Source organism: Daktulosphaira vitifoliae, unplaced genomic scaffold (assembly GCF_025091365.1).
Source record: "Daktulosphaira vitifoliae isolate Bord-2020 unplaced genomic scaffold, ASM2509136v1 Scaffold_1, whole genome shotgun sequence".
Lineage (NCBI taxonomy): Eukaryota > Metazoa > Arthropoda > Insecta > Hemiptera > Phylloxeridae > Daktulosphaira > Daktulosphaira vitifoliae.
The window spans coordinates 77,224,284-77,239,872 of NW_026099572.1; the positions used below are offsets into that span (position 1 = coordinate 77,224,284).

The following is a 15,589-nucleotide window of genomic DNA, read 5'->3' on the forward strand; positions in this document are numbered from 1 at the left end:
AATTGAGCTTAGATAATAAGTATCTAGTAAAAAAAAATGATTAGCAGTATTTAATCGTACGCGCGTCATTATTATAATTGTTAAAGTAGACGTTAGACTTATACAAATTTTTAGAATTTATTACGTTATACCTTATTTTTTTTAATTTAAAATAAAATAATTCTATAGGATTCAATTTCTTTTTTAATATAAATTTATTTAACGGAAATGGAGAGACCTTCAAGGAAAACTAAACCGGTTTGTTAAACTTTATATTGTTTGTTATAAATATTATGTTTAGTTGAAAAATCTATTGATCTTATAATTGTTTGACATTTATGAGATTACATTTTTCAAACAATGAATTAAAATGATTAAAGATTCTTTATTGATTCATGTTGTGATGATAATTAAGTCAAAGTAAAATAAGTTAAAGAAACTATCCGTTATTGTCATAACTTCTTTTGGTCTATTTTCTGTTCTCACATTCTGTTATGATTCTTTTTTACTATTATATCAATGAAAATTATAAATGTTAATTTAATATATTAAACTGTTATTATATATTCAGGTAAGGTCTGGCCTCTGGGTAATTGTCTATAGAGAAATGAGGCTGGTATGAATAGCATATTCCAGTTTATTAAATAAACTTTGATTTTTTTTCATAATTTCTTTTTTTTTGAGTAAGTAGTAAGGCTAATGTAATAATAAAAAAAGTCAATAATAATTAATGCAAAATATTTGCTGTACTAATAGTTATAAAGGATGTTAAAACCAGGTTATAAATTATGCAAATTAGACGCTTAGGAGATGAAATAAAATTTGATAAATTAGGCTCAATTGATTATTACACAAAATTATGTCTTATTAAGGAAACCCCTTATGTTTATACATAAACTTCATTAATAATTATGTATTCCAAAATTTTTTAGTTTAGTTGAATGATTTTTATGAGAAAATGGGGGTGTACAAGAGACTTCAAAAACTTTTGACATTTTTTTACTTTGTGGTATATGGAACTACAAAAACTGTATACTACATAACTAGTTAATTAAAACAAAATAAAAAGGTTTTTAATGTTATTAAAATGAAAAGTTAATGATTTTCTTTAAACAATGGAGAGAAGAATCAGATGTTTTGTGAGTTAAGAGGGTTCCAAACCAATATAAATATAATATAAAATGTACATTTTATGGGACAGTAGTTACTCCAGAAAAGATATGTTTGAAAGTGATAAATGATAAATTTAAGAATGTAGCAGGAAAAGAGTGTTGTAGTAAAATAAGAAAATGTAACTGATTATATAGTTGAGTATTACAGATATCAAAACAGAATAGCAGACCTCAAATAGCTTGGAGAAAAGGCAAGGGAGAAAAAAAAAGAGTTAATAAAATTTTAATATTGATTAGATTGTGATATTTGTATATCTATAAAAAGAGTTGAGACTATATTAGTATTACATTATATTATTTTATAACAACAAAATTGTCAAGTATAGAATACAATGTAGTATTATGATAGATATTTCATTGAAAAAGCTATTAATTTGTTATATGTGTTGCTTTTGTTAATATTATTCTAAGTAATGTATCCTATTCAGATGATTTTATAGCTTTATTAATTTTTTACATGTATATTTACAATAAAAAAAAAAATTTCATGGCCTAATATATATATATAACTATATCGTTACAATTTCGTTTTACGACGTTTTCTTTGAATTTTTTTTTTTTTTTATATATATAATGATATTCTTCTTGAAATACGTCGAACATGCGTATGTACATGTATGTAAGTGAATACAAAAATATACTAATAAAGCTATTTCAATAAATGTTCAATGATAACATATTCACTTAATAGTATATTTTACTGTTCAAGTATCAATAATTTGTGTTATTATACAATTTTGATAAAGTAAGTGATTAAGATGTATATATTAATTTTTAGTTGTTTATTAAAAGTAGGAAATTATTTTTTACTTCATAATTTGTGTTATTAAAAAATAATTGATACTTAAGGAATCATTATTTTTCAGTAATTCGATATATTAATTTATTTTTTAGAATACTACTATGAAATTATACTTTATAATGTATAATAAACGACTTGATAATATTATTATTACGTCGTTGCAATGCCAAACATTATACCAATTGTACTTTTTTTTTTTAAAACACAACCAGTGGCGGCTTGTGGCTTGGACGACGGGACGTTCGCTCGCCCCTACTAAAATCAACTGAAAAAAGAAAATTAATTGTATATTTTTAATTTTACATTTTTATTAAAAATACAAATTTTTAAATAATAAAATAGTTGTAATACATTTGTCGTGAACGAACATTAAAATTGTTTCCCTCAGTGTATGCGGTATAGTATAGTATACTTGTCTATGCGCATGTACACATAAGCAGTGTTTGGACGACCAACAACGTCGTCCGGGTAATATTCTGAAACGTTTATTATAATCGAGGTGCAATTTGTGTGCGTGCGGGTACGTTTTATCTGAAATCTTATATACGTGTTTTGGATGTCCATACAGTAAAATATTAGTATATTACTATATTGGCTAATTTATTTTTAATAATAATACGTGTATTGTATTTTATTTTATTATATTTCATTTGTCAATTTTTTATACCTATGACTAATGGTATTATATTTAAAGTCGCATTCCTATCACCAGCACCCACTATCCGCCACTGTACATAACTTTGAACGAATGAGTTTATTTGGCTCGTATGACATGTTTAAGAAACATCAACCTACGTTCCCCAGTTAATATGAGCATAATACACCATCATAATCATTAACTTTTACGTTTGATGAATAATATTTTGAAGAACATTATAAATTTTTGTAAATTAATAAATAATTTAAACTAATATTAGTTAGATAATATCAATCTCAATTTTATCGTTTTTAGAATATTATCATTTCTGTACAATTTCCATCATGAAGAATTAATATTTTCAATTTTATATGATTAAAATAGTACAGAATTCAATAACGATATCAAAACTAGAGTGATTGTTCATAAAAAAACGGATCATTCGAGTTTTCCAAATGAATCGTTCGATTGACACGAAATTACCACCACTAGAACTATTGCTTTTAAAATTTTAATTGAAAACATAAGTGTAACAACACTTTTTTAAAGTTTAGCGTATATGCAAGTTTCATTATTGAAGAAACTGTTACTAAGTGCAAAAACAAACATGACAATTCGACGTGGATCTATAACAAAAAAGAAGCCAATTTGTTTCCCATGTTTTAAAATAAAATAAATTTGTTTTTATGTCTCCTGAAAAGTTTTTAAAAACGGTTGTACCTTGTTATTGCACCGAACCGATTTCTTTCAACGATACGTCCAAAGATCACAAATCGTATCTAGTCGAAGACATTACCCTTAAAAATTGAAATACATTCCCTCGTTCCCCGTAAATGGGGGAAACCTCCAAAAAAATTACAAATTTAAAAATCGCTTATTTTCGAAATTTTTTCAATTCTCGATTTTATTTTTTATATTATATTTTACTTTATAATGCTATAACTTATTGGAAAGTGTTTGGATCCACACAATTTTTTTATGAGAAATAATATTTTTTAATAAACCCTTTTTCATTCGACATACTTTATCTTANTTAATTCTCGATTTTATTTTTTATATTATATTTTACTTTATAATGCTATAACTTATTGAAAAGTGTTTGGATCCACACAATTTTTTTATGAGAAATAATATTTTTTAATAAACCCTTTTTCATTCGACATACTTTATCTTAATCAAGATATTAATAAGAAACCAGCATATCATGTAGCTTTTGGAATAAAACACCAATTTTTTTTAAATTAAACACTATCTAATGATTTGCATCGAAGCGTTTATTTTTGATAGTGATTTTAATCACTGTCAGATATCATTATACTTGATCCAACTATGCCACGTCACCACTGTGCCGCGACCCCCCTGTGCTGGGTTTTTTAAAAATGAACATATCAATATAATATTTTTTTATATAGATGCATGATATCATTATCATTCATTTGGTATACTTTTTTTTTATATCTGACCCTTTAACTGCCCACAGGGGGGGATTTAAAATGACAACTTTTTCACAAAAAATTAATTTTTTCAACTTGATTTTTGAAAATGTTCCGGAAGGTCTGACACTTATATATATCTTAAATTAAAGCTAATGTAATATATTTTATAATGGTAAAAAAAAATTTCGGACTTTATTTTTACTTCACGGTGAAAATGGCTACCAAATGCTATTATTGTGTGAAAATTCTCGATTTTATTTTTTACATTTTTAACTTTATAATGCTATGACATATTGAAAAGTGTATGGATCAACATAATTTTTTTATGAGAAATAATATTTTTTAATAATCCCTTTTTCATTCGACATACTTTATCTTAATCAGGATATTAATAAGGAACTAGCAGATCATGTAGCTTTTGGAATAATCCACCAATTTTTTAAAATTAAACACTATCTAAAGATTTGCATCGAAGCGTTTTTTTTTTATAGTGATTTTAATCACTGTCAGATATCATTATACTTGATCCAACTATGCCACGTCACCACTGTGCCGGGTTTTTTTTTTATATAATCAGAACTGGTATTTAAAACTGTTGCACTGTTGATCATTTTTGGATCATCTATCTTAACTAGTTGTCTAAGTTCAATAATTATAATAGCTATCAATAATAATTTTAGTTTCGATGCGCAGCTGAGAAGGTTTTAATTTTAGTATGATAAGTTTATTTTTGTAGTATAATATTACATATTGTATGCACATTTACCTGTTAGAATATAATGAATATTTCTTTTATTATCTAAACTTAAACCATGTTGTGTAACATATAAAAATATTATGTAATTATTCAACATAAGATTAAAATTTTTTATCTTATTTATATAGTAAAACTTTATTTTATACTCGACAAAAATAAACTACCAAGTATATTTTTTTTTATTAATTATAAACTACATGATTATTTATTTTATCAATTAAAAATTCTTCCCCTTATACAAATAGTAACAATTGTTTATTAAACAAGTAAATAAATGGTTGATTAGAAAGAAAGGAAATTAGCTTAGAAAAAAAACATTCTGTTGATAATTTGGTGATTAATAATGATTATTAATCGTGGTAATGTTAATGATTAATTATAATTAATTATTAATAGGCCTTCGTCGATTTATTCAGCCGCCATTATGTACAAAATCAAATTGACTATCCTTGGATTTTTTTTTAATTTAAATAAATATTAATTAAAAATTTTTTTTTTCTCATCACATAATTTTTGAAAAAAAAGTATTTTTTTCATCTGAATGACACTCTTTATTTTCGAAAACATGATAAACACTTCAGACAGTTACATTTGTAGCTGGACTTAAAAATTATATATATATATATTATACATAAAGAGGTTTTTATTTGTTAATGTTTGTACAGACATTATTTGTCCGGAAACAAAAATTTGTAATACTGTTTTCAGGAAATAACATTTTTACTTACCTGCTACTTCTTCTTTAAATGCATTATTGTTAGTAGTAGTAACTTAAAATTTGTTTATTTTTCATCAATTTTATACTTTTATTACATACATTTTATAATATTCATAATAAAAAATTTTTAATACTAATTATAATTTTTGATAATTTATAGAATCATAGTTCCGATGAAGATTACACTAATGATAAAAACAAACCTCCAGTTTACCAAAAAAAATTCATTATCTACAGTATTATTGCTGTAGCTACTATGTTAATATACTGTAAATATATTTGAAATATAAATAAATAATAAATACTTATTAAAAAATACATTTTCAGCTTATTACAGTATACACAAATCAGATATTTTACAAGAAGTTAGTAAAAAAGGAACCTCTTTAAAACCAAAATATGCTGTCATAATTGATGCTGGTAGTACTGGATCTAGAGTTTTAACGCTTGCTTTCAAGGAATCTTTAGGTAGAAATTGCTATTATAACATTTTAGTAGGCCAAAATTAAGAGCAATTCTAAAAATCTAAAGAATATTAACAAAACTCATAACTATTTACGAGAGTTTCAGTCTGGCTTGTGATGTGGTTAATGTTACAACATTTTCTTATTATTATTATTAATTTTCTATAATTTTGATTACTTTAGGTGGTGGCTTAACCTTAGAAGATGAACTTTTTGTACAAGTAAAACCTGGATTGTCTAGTTTTGCTGATAATCCATCAAAAGTAATTTCAGAATTTATTTTAAATAAATTACATTTTGTATCTTTATATTTTTCTTGTTTAATGGCCACTATAGGTTTTCTTTAAAGAAGAGGTTTCTTAAACATATATACCATAGGGTTAATGGTACTTCCATTGCCATTTATTTCTCCTGTACTAGACTGAAATACATTTTAAATGTTACTTAAGTAAAAAGTGACCAATTGTTTTTCTTTATTTTAATTTTTATTGAATGAAGGATATATCGATAATTATTTGTAATTTATTATGTATTATTATTATTTAATTTTTGATTTATGAATACTATATTAATAAAAAACTGTGAGAGATTGAAAAATATTCTCTCCTGGGAAGTAAAAAAGTTGAAAGTTATTTCCTTCAATAAATAGTAATTAGATCAGGAAAAATAATATTAATCTTACAACGTTTTTTTTTTTGTAGAATAAATTTATCTATACTTTTATAAGCAATATAGAAATTAAAAGGGCTTAAGAAGACCTATCCATTGCAACTTAATTGTTTTATTTTATCAAATTAATTAACATATTTATTACTTATTTAAACAAATTTTTTTGTTTATATATATTTAGGCTTCCGAATCAATTAACCAATTATTAGCTAAAGCTCAAAATTTTGTTCCTAAAGAATATTGGAAAGACACACCACTTGCTATGAGAGCAACAGCTGGGTTACGTTTATTGCCATCTGAAAAAGCTGATGAACTTCTAAATGAAGTAATTCATTTTTTTTAAATGTTCATTTATCAAACATGTTTTATAAATATGTTTCATTAGATGTTACGTTTGTTTGAAAGAAGTCCATTTTATACTAATAAAAATTCAGTTGCTATTATGGATGGAATTGATGAAGGGCTCTTTTCTTGGTTTACAGTCAATTTTCTTCTTGGTGAAAATAATACTTCTTTAATTAAGTTGATATGACAACATAGTTTTATCTTTCCAGATCGACTTAATGGTAAATTAGAAAATTCTGTAGCTGCTCTTGATTTGGGTGGTGGCTCAATACAGATTACATTTATTCCATCAGATAGTACCCAATTAAAAAAAAATTTACCCGAGTTCATTACTGAATATCCAATAATGAACCAAAAAGTTGATTTATATAGTCACAGGTATGAAAATCAAAAAATATAATTATTTAAATTGACACTAATATAAAACACTTCATACATATTTAAAGCTATTTAGGCTTAGGGTTAATGGCAGCTCGTAAAAGTGTTTTTACTATTGATGGAGAGAATTTGAATATTACTAGTCCATGTGTGAGTGTTGCTGCCAAAGGATCACCTTTTAAGTTTGCTGATGTAACTTATTATATTAAGTAAGTCTATAACAATAATTTATCAATTTTTATTTAAAATATAATTGCTTCATTTTTTTAAAAAATGTAGTTTTTTTTTTTTTTTTAAATAATTCCCTGTGGATAGGCGTTAATAATACTTCCACGGCCCCTCTGCCAGTCGTAAGAGGCGACTAATGAGGTTGCATCAGGTCGACAGCCGTCGTAAAAATTACTGTCCAAAAAGTATGAGGAATTCTGAATAAAACTTAGGTGGATTGTCCCATCTCGGGTGTACGCGGGGACATTAGAAAGTAGTTAAATTGGATAAGGCTTAAGGAATAAAGTGTTTAATACCAGCCGGACAATTTGTGCGGTAACTGTTTCACCAGTCATGTGTACAGGTCTACCTAACGCTTGTGGTGTCAACGGTGTAAGAACATCACCACTTAACTGTAGGCTGGACTCGTATATAAGGGAGAAAGATAGATACAAAGTAAGAATACGTACTTGGAATGTTGGAACATTGGTAGAAATAGAGAATTAGTAGAAGTATTGAAGAGGAGAAAAGTTAAAATTTGTTGTGTGCAGCAAACTAAGTGGAAAAAAGAGAAATCAAGGGAAATAGGTGAGGGTTATAAAATAATATACTCACGGAAGTATAGTACAAATAATGATGTAGGGATAATAATGGATGAGGAAATGAAAAGTAAAGTAGTAGAAGTAGCTAGGAAAAGTGACAGGATTATGATTGTGAAATGGATATTCGAGGACAAAGTGCTGAATGTAATAAGTGCTAATGCACCACAAGTAGGGTGTGATGAAATAGACAAGGAAGTGTTTTGGAGAGAGATGGATGAGGTGATTCAAGGGGTACTTGGCAATGAAGATGCGGTGATAGGTGGAGATATGAATGGACATGTAGGTAATGAGAGGAGAGGATATGAAAGAGTACATGGAGGAGGGTATTGTTTTAGGGGGAAGAATGAGGCTGGAGAAAGAATCCTGGATTTCGCAGTATCGTATGATCTTGCTGTAGTTAATACTTATTTTAGAAAGAGGAAAGAACATTATATAACTTATAAGAGTGGGGGGGATAGATCACAGATTGATTATTTTATGTGGAAGAGAGAGAGTGTAAAGCGAGTAAAGGATTGTAAAGTTATACCAGGCGAAAGTGTAACTACACAGCATAGACTGATGGTAATGGATTTTTGGTGTACCGGTAAAAGAATATACATAAATAGAAGGAACACGGCAGAAAAATTGAAAATCCGTTGGTGGAAATTGAAAAAAAGTTTGTCAAGACGGTAAAAGAGAGGACAGTGTGGAATGTCGAAGGAGACATAAATGAAGTGTGGAATAGATTTGATAGTTGTATTAAGAATATTGCAAAAGAGATTGTTGGTGAGAGTAGGAGTAGAATGTCAGGAAATAAGGAAACCTGGCGGTGGGATGAGGACGTTCAAAAAATCATAGAAAGTAAGAAAAAGCAATTCAAAGTATGGCAGAAGAGCAAAAGGAGAGAAGAATGGATGGAGTATAAAAGCTTATGCAAAAAACCCAAGTGTGCAGTAAGTAAGGCGAAGTTTAAGAGGTATGATAGGCTAGGAACAAATGAAGCGAGAAAGAAATCTATAGACTTGCAATAGTAAGGGAGAAATGGTCTAAAGATTATTATTATATAAGGTGTATAAAAAGTGCTGATAATAGGGTACTCTCGAGTGATGATGTAAAAAAAAAGGTGGAAAGGTATTTTGAAAAATTACTGAATGAGTAGTATCCAAAAGAGACGTTAGAGGATATCTCGTGGAATAAGGGACTGGTAGATTTAATTATTGAGAAAGAGGTATCGGAGGCTGTGACATCAATGAAAAATAATGAAGCACTGGGACCAGATGAAGTGCCAGTGGAAGTATGGAAAATATTAAGCGGTGTTGGCATAAGGTGGTTGAAGGAAATTTTAAATAAAATCTTATTAGAAGTGAAAATTCCATATGAATGGAGGAATAGTATTGTGGTGCCAATATTTAAAGGTAAAGGTGACATACAGGAGTGTGGAAAGTTTAGAGGTATAAAGCTTATGAGTCATGGTATGAAAATTTGGGAAAAGGTAATAGATAAGAGAATAAGAAATGGAGACATTGGTATCTAAAAACCAGTTTGGATTTATGCCTGGTAAGTCAACAATGGAGCCATTATTTTGTGTAAGGCAACTAATAGAAAAGTTTGGGGGAAAAAAAGCTTTGTATGGTATTAATAGATTTGGAGAAAGCTTATGATAGAGTACCGAGAGAGGTTCTAAAGTGGGCATTAATGAGAAAAGGAGTTCCGACAAGTTACATTAATATAATAGAGGATATGTATGATGGCACTTGTACCAGCGTAAAAAGCGTAGAACAGAAGGTTTTCGGGTAAGAGTAGGAGTGCACCAAGGTTCTGCTTTAAGCTCTTACTTATTATCTATAGTGATAGATGAAATTACTAGAGAAATACAAGGAGAGGTGCTGTGGTGCATGTTATTTGTTGACAATATAGTGTTAATAGGAGGAAATTAATCAAATGCTAGAGGTATGGAGATCAGCTCTTGAAGAAAAGGGTTTAAGAATAAGTAGGGGTAAGACAGGTTATATAGAGAACGAGTTTGTTAAAGGAGAACACGAGGTAGATAAAATAAGGAGACCAGTGACAATAGGCGAGGACGTGATTGGAGAGGTGAAAAGTTTTAAGTATTTAGGATCAGTTGTGCAAAAGAGCGGTGGTATTGACGAGGATGTAAGACACATGTTTAAGTGCGGGTGGTTGAAGTGGAGAGAAGCGTCTGGCGTCTTATGCGATAAAAGAATTCCAATGAGACGTAAAGGTAAATTCTACACGACTGTAGTGAGACCAGCTATGATGTATGGTTCAGTGTTGGGCGGTTTATAAAAAAGTAGAGCAGAGAATGAGTGTAGCAGAGATGAGAATGTATAGATGGATGAGTGGAGTGACTAGAGAAGATAGGATAAGAAACGAACATATAAGAGGGAGTATAGGTGTAGCGTCAATTGTGGATAAGATAAGAGAAAATAGACTTAGATGGTTTGGTCATGTTATGAGGAGAGAACAATCGGAAGCCGTAAGAACAGTTGTAGAAATGAATGTTGAAGGAAGAAGAGGTAGAGGAGGGCTAAAAAAGAGATAGAGAGATGTTATTGAATGTGATATGAGGATAGCTGATGTGAGCGTAGAGGATGTGGGAGATCGTGTCAACTTCCGCTTGACACGATCTCCAAGTTGGCCGACCCCAAGTAGTTGGGATTAAGGCGAGGAAGAAGAAAAAGAAAAGTTTTTAAATTAGTCTTTTAATAATTTAAACAAAATATTTATTAAAAAAAAAGTTGAATAAATCTCATGATATATCAATGATAAAACGTGTGGATTAATCATGTACCTAAGAAACCTGAATTGTTTTAAAAACAATGCTTTAATTTTTCTAGTGGTGCAGCATCAAATAATGAACCAGCTATCAACTACAATATATGCAAAAGTATAGTTGAAGGTGTAGTAAAATCTATATACACAGATAAACCTAAAGATTTACTTAATCAGAAAATTATAGCATTTTCATATTTTTATGATAGAGCTCAAGATGCTGGGCTTGTTGGTAAGATAAATTTTTATTCATAACCTTTTTAACACGCATATATTAGTTTCACCTGTATGTATGTGTTTATGTATGATGTTAATATTTACGTATGTTTGTAACTCTCCGCGCGGCACGTGTTGTTATCTCGCGTATCCCGTCGTCTATGGCCTCGAGACTAGACTGTCGTAACGCATTCACCTCACCCCGCTCACCCCACGATGACAAACACTATTCCTGTATAATTTTATTTTTGGTTTTCGTACCCGTACATGCATGCGTATCATCAATATTACGTATATATAAATATAAAAATATTTTTATTGTTTATTATTAGATATAAACATTTAAAGATTCAAATTTTTTTGAGTTAATATACGTGTATAAATACATAAGGGATTACAAGTACAGATAGCTAATTGGTTTTTTATGACGATATTAGCAAGCATATAGCCTTTATTATCAATGGTAATAAGAAACATTGTTGTGAATTTATAAACACACTAACTGGTAATACACAGAAATTATTTCTATTGATAGTGATAATTGACAATAAACACTCCGTGACTGTAACAGCGATGTCATAAAAAACTATAAAGTAAAAAATAAATATAGTGTTGCTCATAATATACACAATTACTTCACTCTTACATGATCAACTTCAACAATACATGAAAAAAGTATCTAGTTGAAGCTCTCAGCTCCAAAATATTGAAAAATTCCTGTCAATCCCCTTAATCAAAGTAACTGCTCCAAAAAAATATAGTTGTTACAAAATAGTCAATGTTTATATTTTTAGTCTTCACTTCATATTCAAATGAATTTTTGAAAACTGGACGAATTATTGTGAAATTTTTATTGATAATACTTTATTTTCTTGATAATAGCATGGTTATTTTGAAAATAATTAACCAAGGTTCTGTAGATGCTTAATCATCAACATTTTTTTTATTATGTTCTAAAAATTCTACCTTTGTTAAACAAGGACCTTCAATATCATACCAAAATTTTTTCTATCCTACACCAAGTTAAAGCTAATACAATGCATTTTAAGATGAAAAACTATATGAAATTTCAATTTCTAATCAAAAATTCATTTACTTTTTTGTAAAACTTGACTTTTTTTCAGTTTTTTGCATAGTAATGGGATATTTACTTACTAATACATCATAGAAAATTAATTATTAGGCTAATATATATGTATATATATATATATATATTTGAGAAATGACAATATATATGCTAATACATAAAATTTTAAATTTTAATTATTATTTTTCTATAAAATAAAAATGATTATTATTAATAATTATAAATAATGTTTATTTTTTAGGTGAGAAAGGAGGTGAAGTCTCAGTAAATTTGTTTTATGATGCAGCATATAAAGGTAAAATTATTATTATACATTAAAATGGATCCAAAAAGATCTATCAAAAATTTAATGAGAACCCTTTTAACTTTATTATATACATTAAAATATACATTTTATAAAAATTTGAGATTAAAAAAAAGATTTGTTCTATGATAAAAGTTAAATATATATTAGTTATATTTGACCGAAAATTGAAAAACATTGGAGTTTTTTGTTTTTGGCCAAAACACTTATTTTACGCCAAAACACTTAAATACCGTTGAGTTACTAGTAAAACTTTGTTTAAAAATCTCAATATTTCATGTCTATTTTAATGTATATTATGTTATTTTTTATAATAAAGTGAAAAGAATTTTCATTAATATTTTGATAGTCAAATTTTTTTGATCCACTCTTTTATTCACATATATATTTATAACATCATTATTTATAAAATTAATAATAATTCATTCTGGATTTAGAGTGTACAAAAACAAGCTACAATGAATATCGCCCTTTTAAGTGTTTGGACTTAATATACATTTCTGTATTATTAGAACAAGGTTTTGGATTACCTGTTGATACTTCTGTAACTGTAAGTTATTACTTTAACTTTAAAAAATATATATGAAGGGTACAGGTAAAAATTAAGTTATAAATTTCTACACCGTAAATTATAAAACAAAAATAGACTCCTCTTTAATATTATCAAAATAAAAAAATATTCACTAAATGAATTTTATAAAATTAATATCCAAAAAGATGGATTACCATTTTTTCCCTTTACCCTTCATATATACATATATATATATATATATATATGAATTTCCTTTATATTCTCATTGAAAACACCCAAAATACCTTGATTAATTTTTTTTTAATTATTCATAAAGATTTCAAATTATTTAAATTATATTAATTTAATTTTTTTAATTCTAGCTGCTAAATACTATTGATGGTCACGAAATAAGCTGGGCTCTTGGTGCTGCTTACCATATTTTACAAAATGGTTTGTAAAATTTTTGAACATTTAAAATTTATTGAACTTTGGCGATCAAATACTTTATTATGCATATTGATTCAAATATATTATTTTTTATTTTTATTTCTAATAATAAATATTTTGGTGATAATTTATCATGAAAGAATTAAATTTTTTATGGCTTTGTATTTTTGTCATTAATTTTCCAAGAAAAATGTATAATTAAGTATCCACTTGACTAGGATTACTAAAATACTACTATATACTAATTGTTCAAATAAAATTTACTAGTATTTTTTTTTATTAAAACGAGATAGTTGTTCCATAATTGAAGAATATTTATTTGTTAAATTAAAATGAATCTAGACTTAACACCACGAATATTTATGAAAAGAAGGTAATTAGTTTCAGCTAAAAGCCTACATCAAATTACTGATTAGACATGTAAAAATATTAAAGTTTTGTTCTAGTTATTTTTTTTTTTTTTATAGTTTAATTTTTGTCATTATTTTGGCTATGGTCAAAAATAATTTTTATACATAATTATACTTTGAATATATTTTAGCCTTTACTACATATTTATTTACATTGAAATTATTCTTGAATACCATAAAAATACATGTAAAAATAAGAAAATTATAAAATATTTTTGTTGAGTTGTAATTTTTTTGTTATGAATAAAAAATATTAATATTATTGTTGTTTTTTTTTAATTAGACTAATATTAATAAAAATAAATAAATGGTAGTAATTATAGGATTCAAATGCTGAGATTTATTTTGTTATTTGATTGATAACAATCAAATGAACAAAAAAATAATGTAGTATTAAATATAAATTTTATCACTGAACTTTTTATTTTATTCAAAAATAATCATCTTGAACTAGATCTGGAGGTAATGGCATACCTCTTCGTTTCAAAGAACGTTCCATTAATTTAGCTTTTTCAGCTTTAGCATCTTGTTCTTGTTTTTGTAATGCCAAAATCTCTCCAATTGACACTTTTTCAAATATTTGATCAGCTTCCTTTAGAGAGTCCTAAATATAAAATAAAAAAAACATTTCATTGTTACTGGGATTAATTCTAGTTCTTATACAAAAAATTCATTTTTAAGTTCATTTCTGACAAAAATAATTATTTTTATTTGTGATTTCAACTCAGAAAGTTTTTTGGTTTTTTGGTTTTTAGAGTATTTTTGATGTTTTTTAATTCTAATAAATATTAAACATACTTTTTATTCTTTTACTAAACATAATTTATAAATAATTGTGTAATCGTATTGATCTTTGATAAAATATATTTTGTATGAATTTTGAAAGTAATATTTTAATATTTAAACCATGAGATTACATTAAAAAATTATAACACGCAAGACAATAATTTTAAAAACCGTAAACTGCTCTTCTAAAAATAGGAAAAATACATTTCATAAATTCTTGTACATTGTCATCATTATTTAATTTTAGAATAATAAAATGTATGAAGTCTTACTATTTCACCAAGAAGGACTACATTTTCTCCTCTTACTAAAAATACCCCTCTGGGTATATCACCATATTTTTTTCCAACATGAATACGCTCAATAGTTCGTTGAAGTAATAAATTGGCATATTGATCAACACTTCGAAGGTACCCAATTAAAGTTCTACCATCACGCAAAAGAACCATTAATTTTTCTAAAAAGTATGAGAATTTAAATTAGCATGCTTTAAATTGGATAAATTAAGTTATGAATGAATGAGGAAAACAAAATATTATTAAAAAGGTTAAGTTTTTATTTTATAATTGAAGTAATTAATTTGTTTATACTAACTGTCCAGTTCATACAATAAAGTTGCGGTCCGAGGAGGAAATGAATTCATACTAAATGTTTAACTTAGAATTCCTTAGTGTAAAAATTACCATTAAAATAGTTAACAAACTTCTAAGACATTATAAAAGTTAGCTAAATTGTTAAAAAATAAATAAAAATGTTTAACAACAATATTTGTTTTCATTAATATCTAAAAATTTCAATTAATTTTTATCATTATCTTAATATTTTAGTACATTAATGCATGGTAGTTAATTTAAAAAAAAATTCCTTAACAATATTAATTTGATAAT

At 26.8% G+C, this 15,589-nt stretch overlaps 2 protein-coding genes across 2 annotated transcripts; one reads left to right on the forward strand and one right to left on the reverse strand.

The window, feature by feature from the left end:
- Nucleotides 1-24: 24 nt before the first annotated feature.
- LOC126896200 (ectonucleoside triphosphate diphosphohydrolase 5) lies at nucleotides 25-13,996 on the forward strand. Its single transcript, XM_050668778.1, has 12 exons — nucleotides 25-237; nucleotides 5,662-5,770; nucleotides 5,829-5,969; nucleotides 6,149-6,228; nucleotides 6,816-6,959; nucleotides 7,020-7,131; nucleotides 7,189-7,357; nucleotides 7,426-7,566; nucleotides 11,004-11,170; nucleotides 12,483-12,536; nucleotides 12,983-13,095; nucleotides 13,440-13,996. The coding sequence occupies exons 1-12, from the start codon at nucleotides 208-210 to the stop codon at nucleotides 13,515-13,517; spliced, it is 1,338 nt and encodes a 445-aa protein (XP_050524735.1). The 5' UTR covers nucleotides 25-207; the 3' UTR covers nucleotides 13,518-13,996.
- A 318-nt stretch (nucleotides 13,997-14,314) lies between these two features.
- On the reverse strand, nucleotides 14,315-15,555 carry LOC126896204 (U6 snRNA-associated Sm-like protein LSm1). The gene is made up of 3 exons (XM_050668784.1): nucleotides 15,297-15,555; nucleotides 14,975-15,159; nucleotides 14,315-14,520 (listed from the first exon to the last, which is right to left on the reverse strand). Exons 1-3 carry the CDS (start codon nucleotides 15,343-15,345, stop codon nucleotides 14,347-14,349), a joined length of 408 nt encoding a protein of 135 aa, XP_050524741.1. The 5' UTR covers nucleotides 15,346-15,555; the 3' UTR covers nucleotides 14,315-14,346.
- Nucleotides 15,556-15,589: the final 34 nt, after the last annotated feature.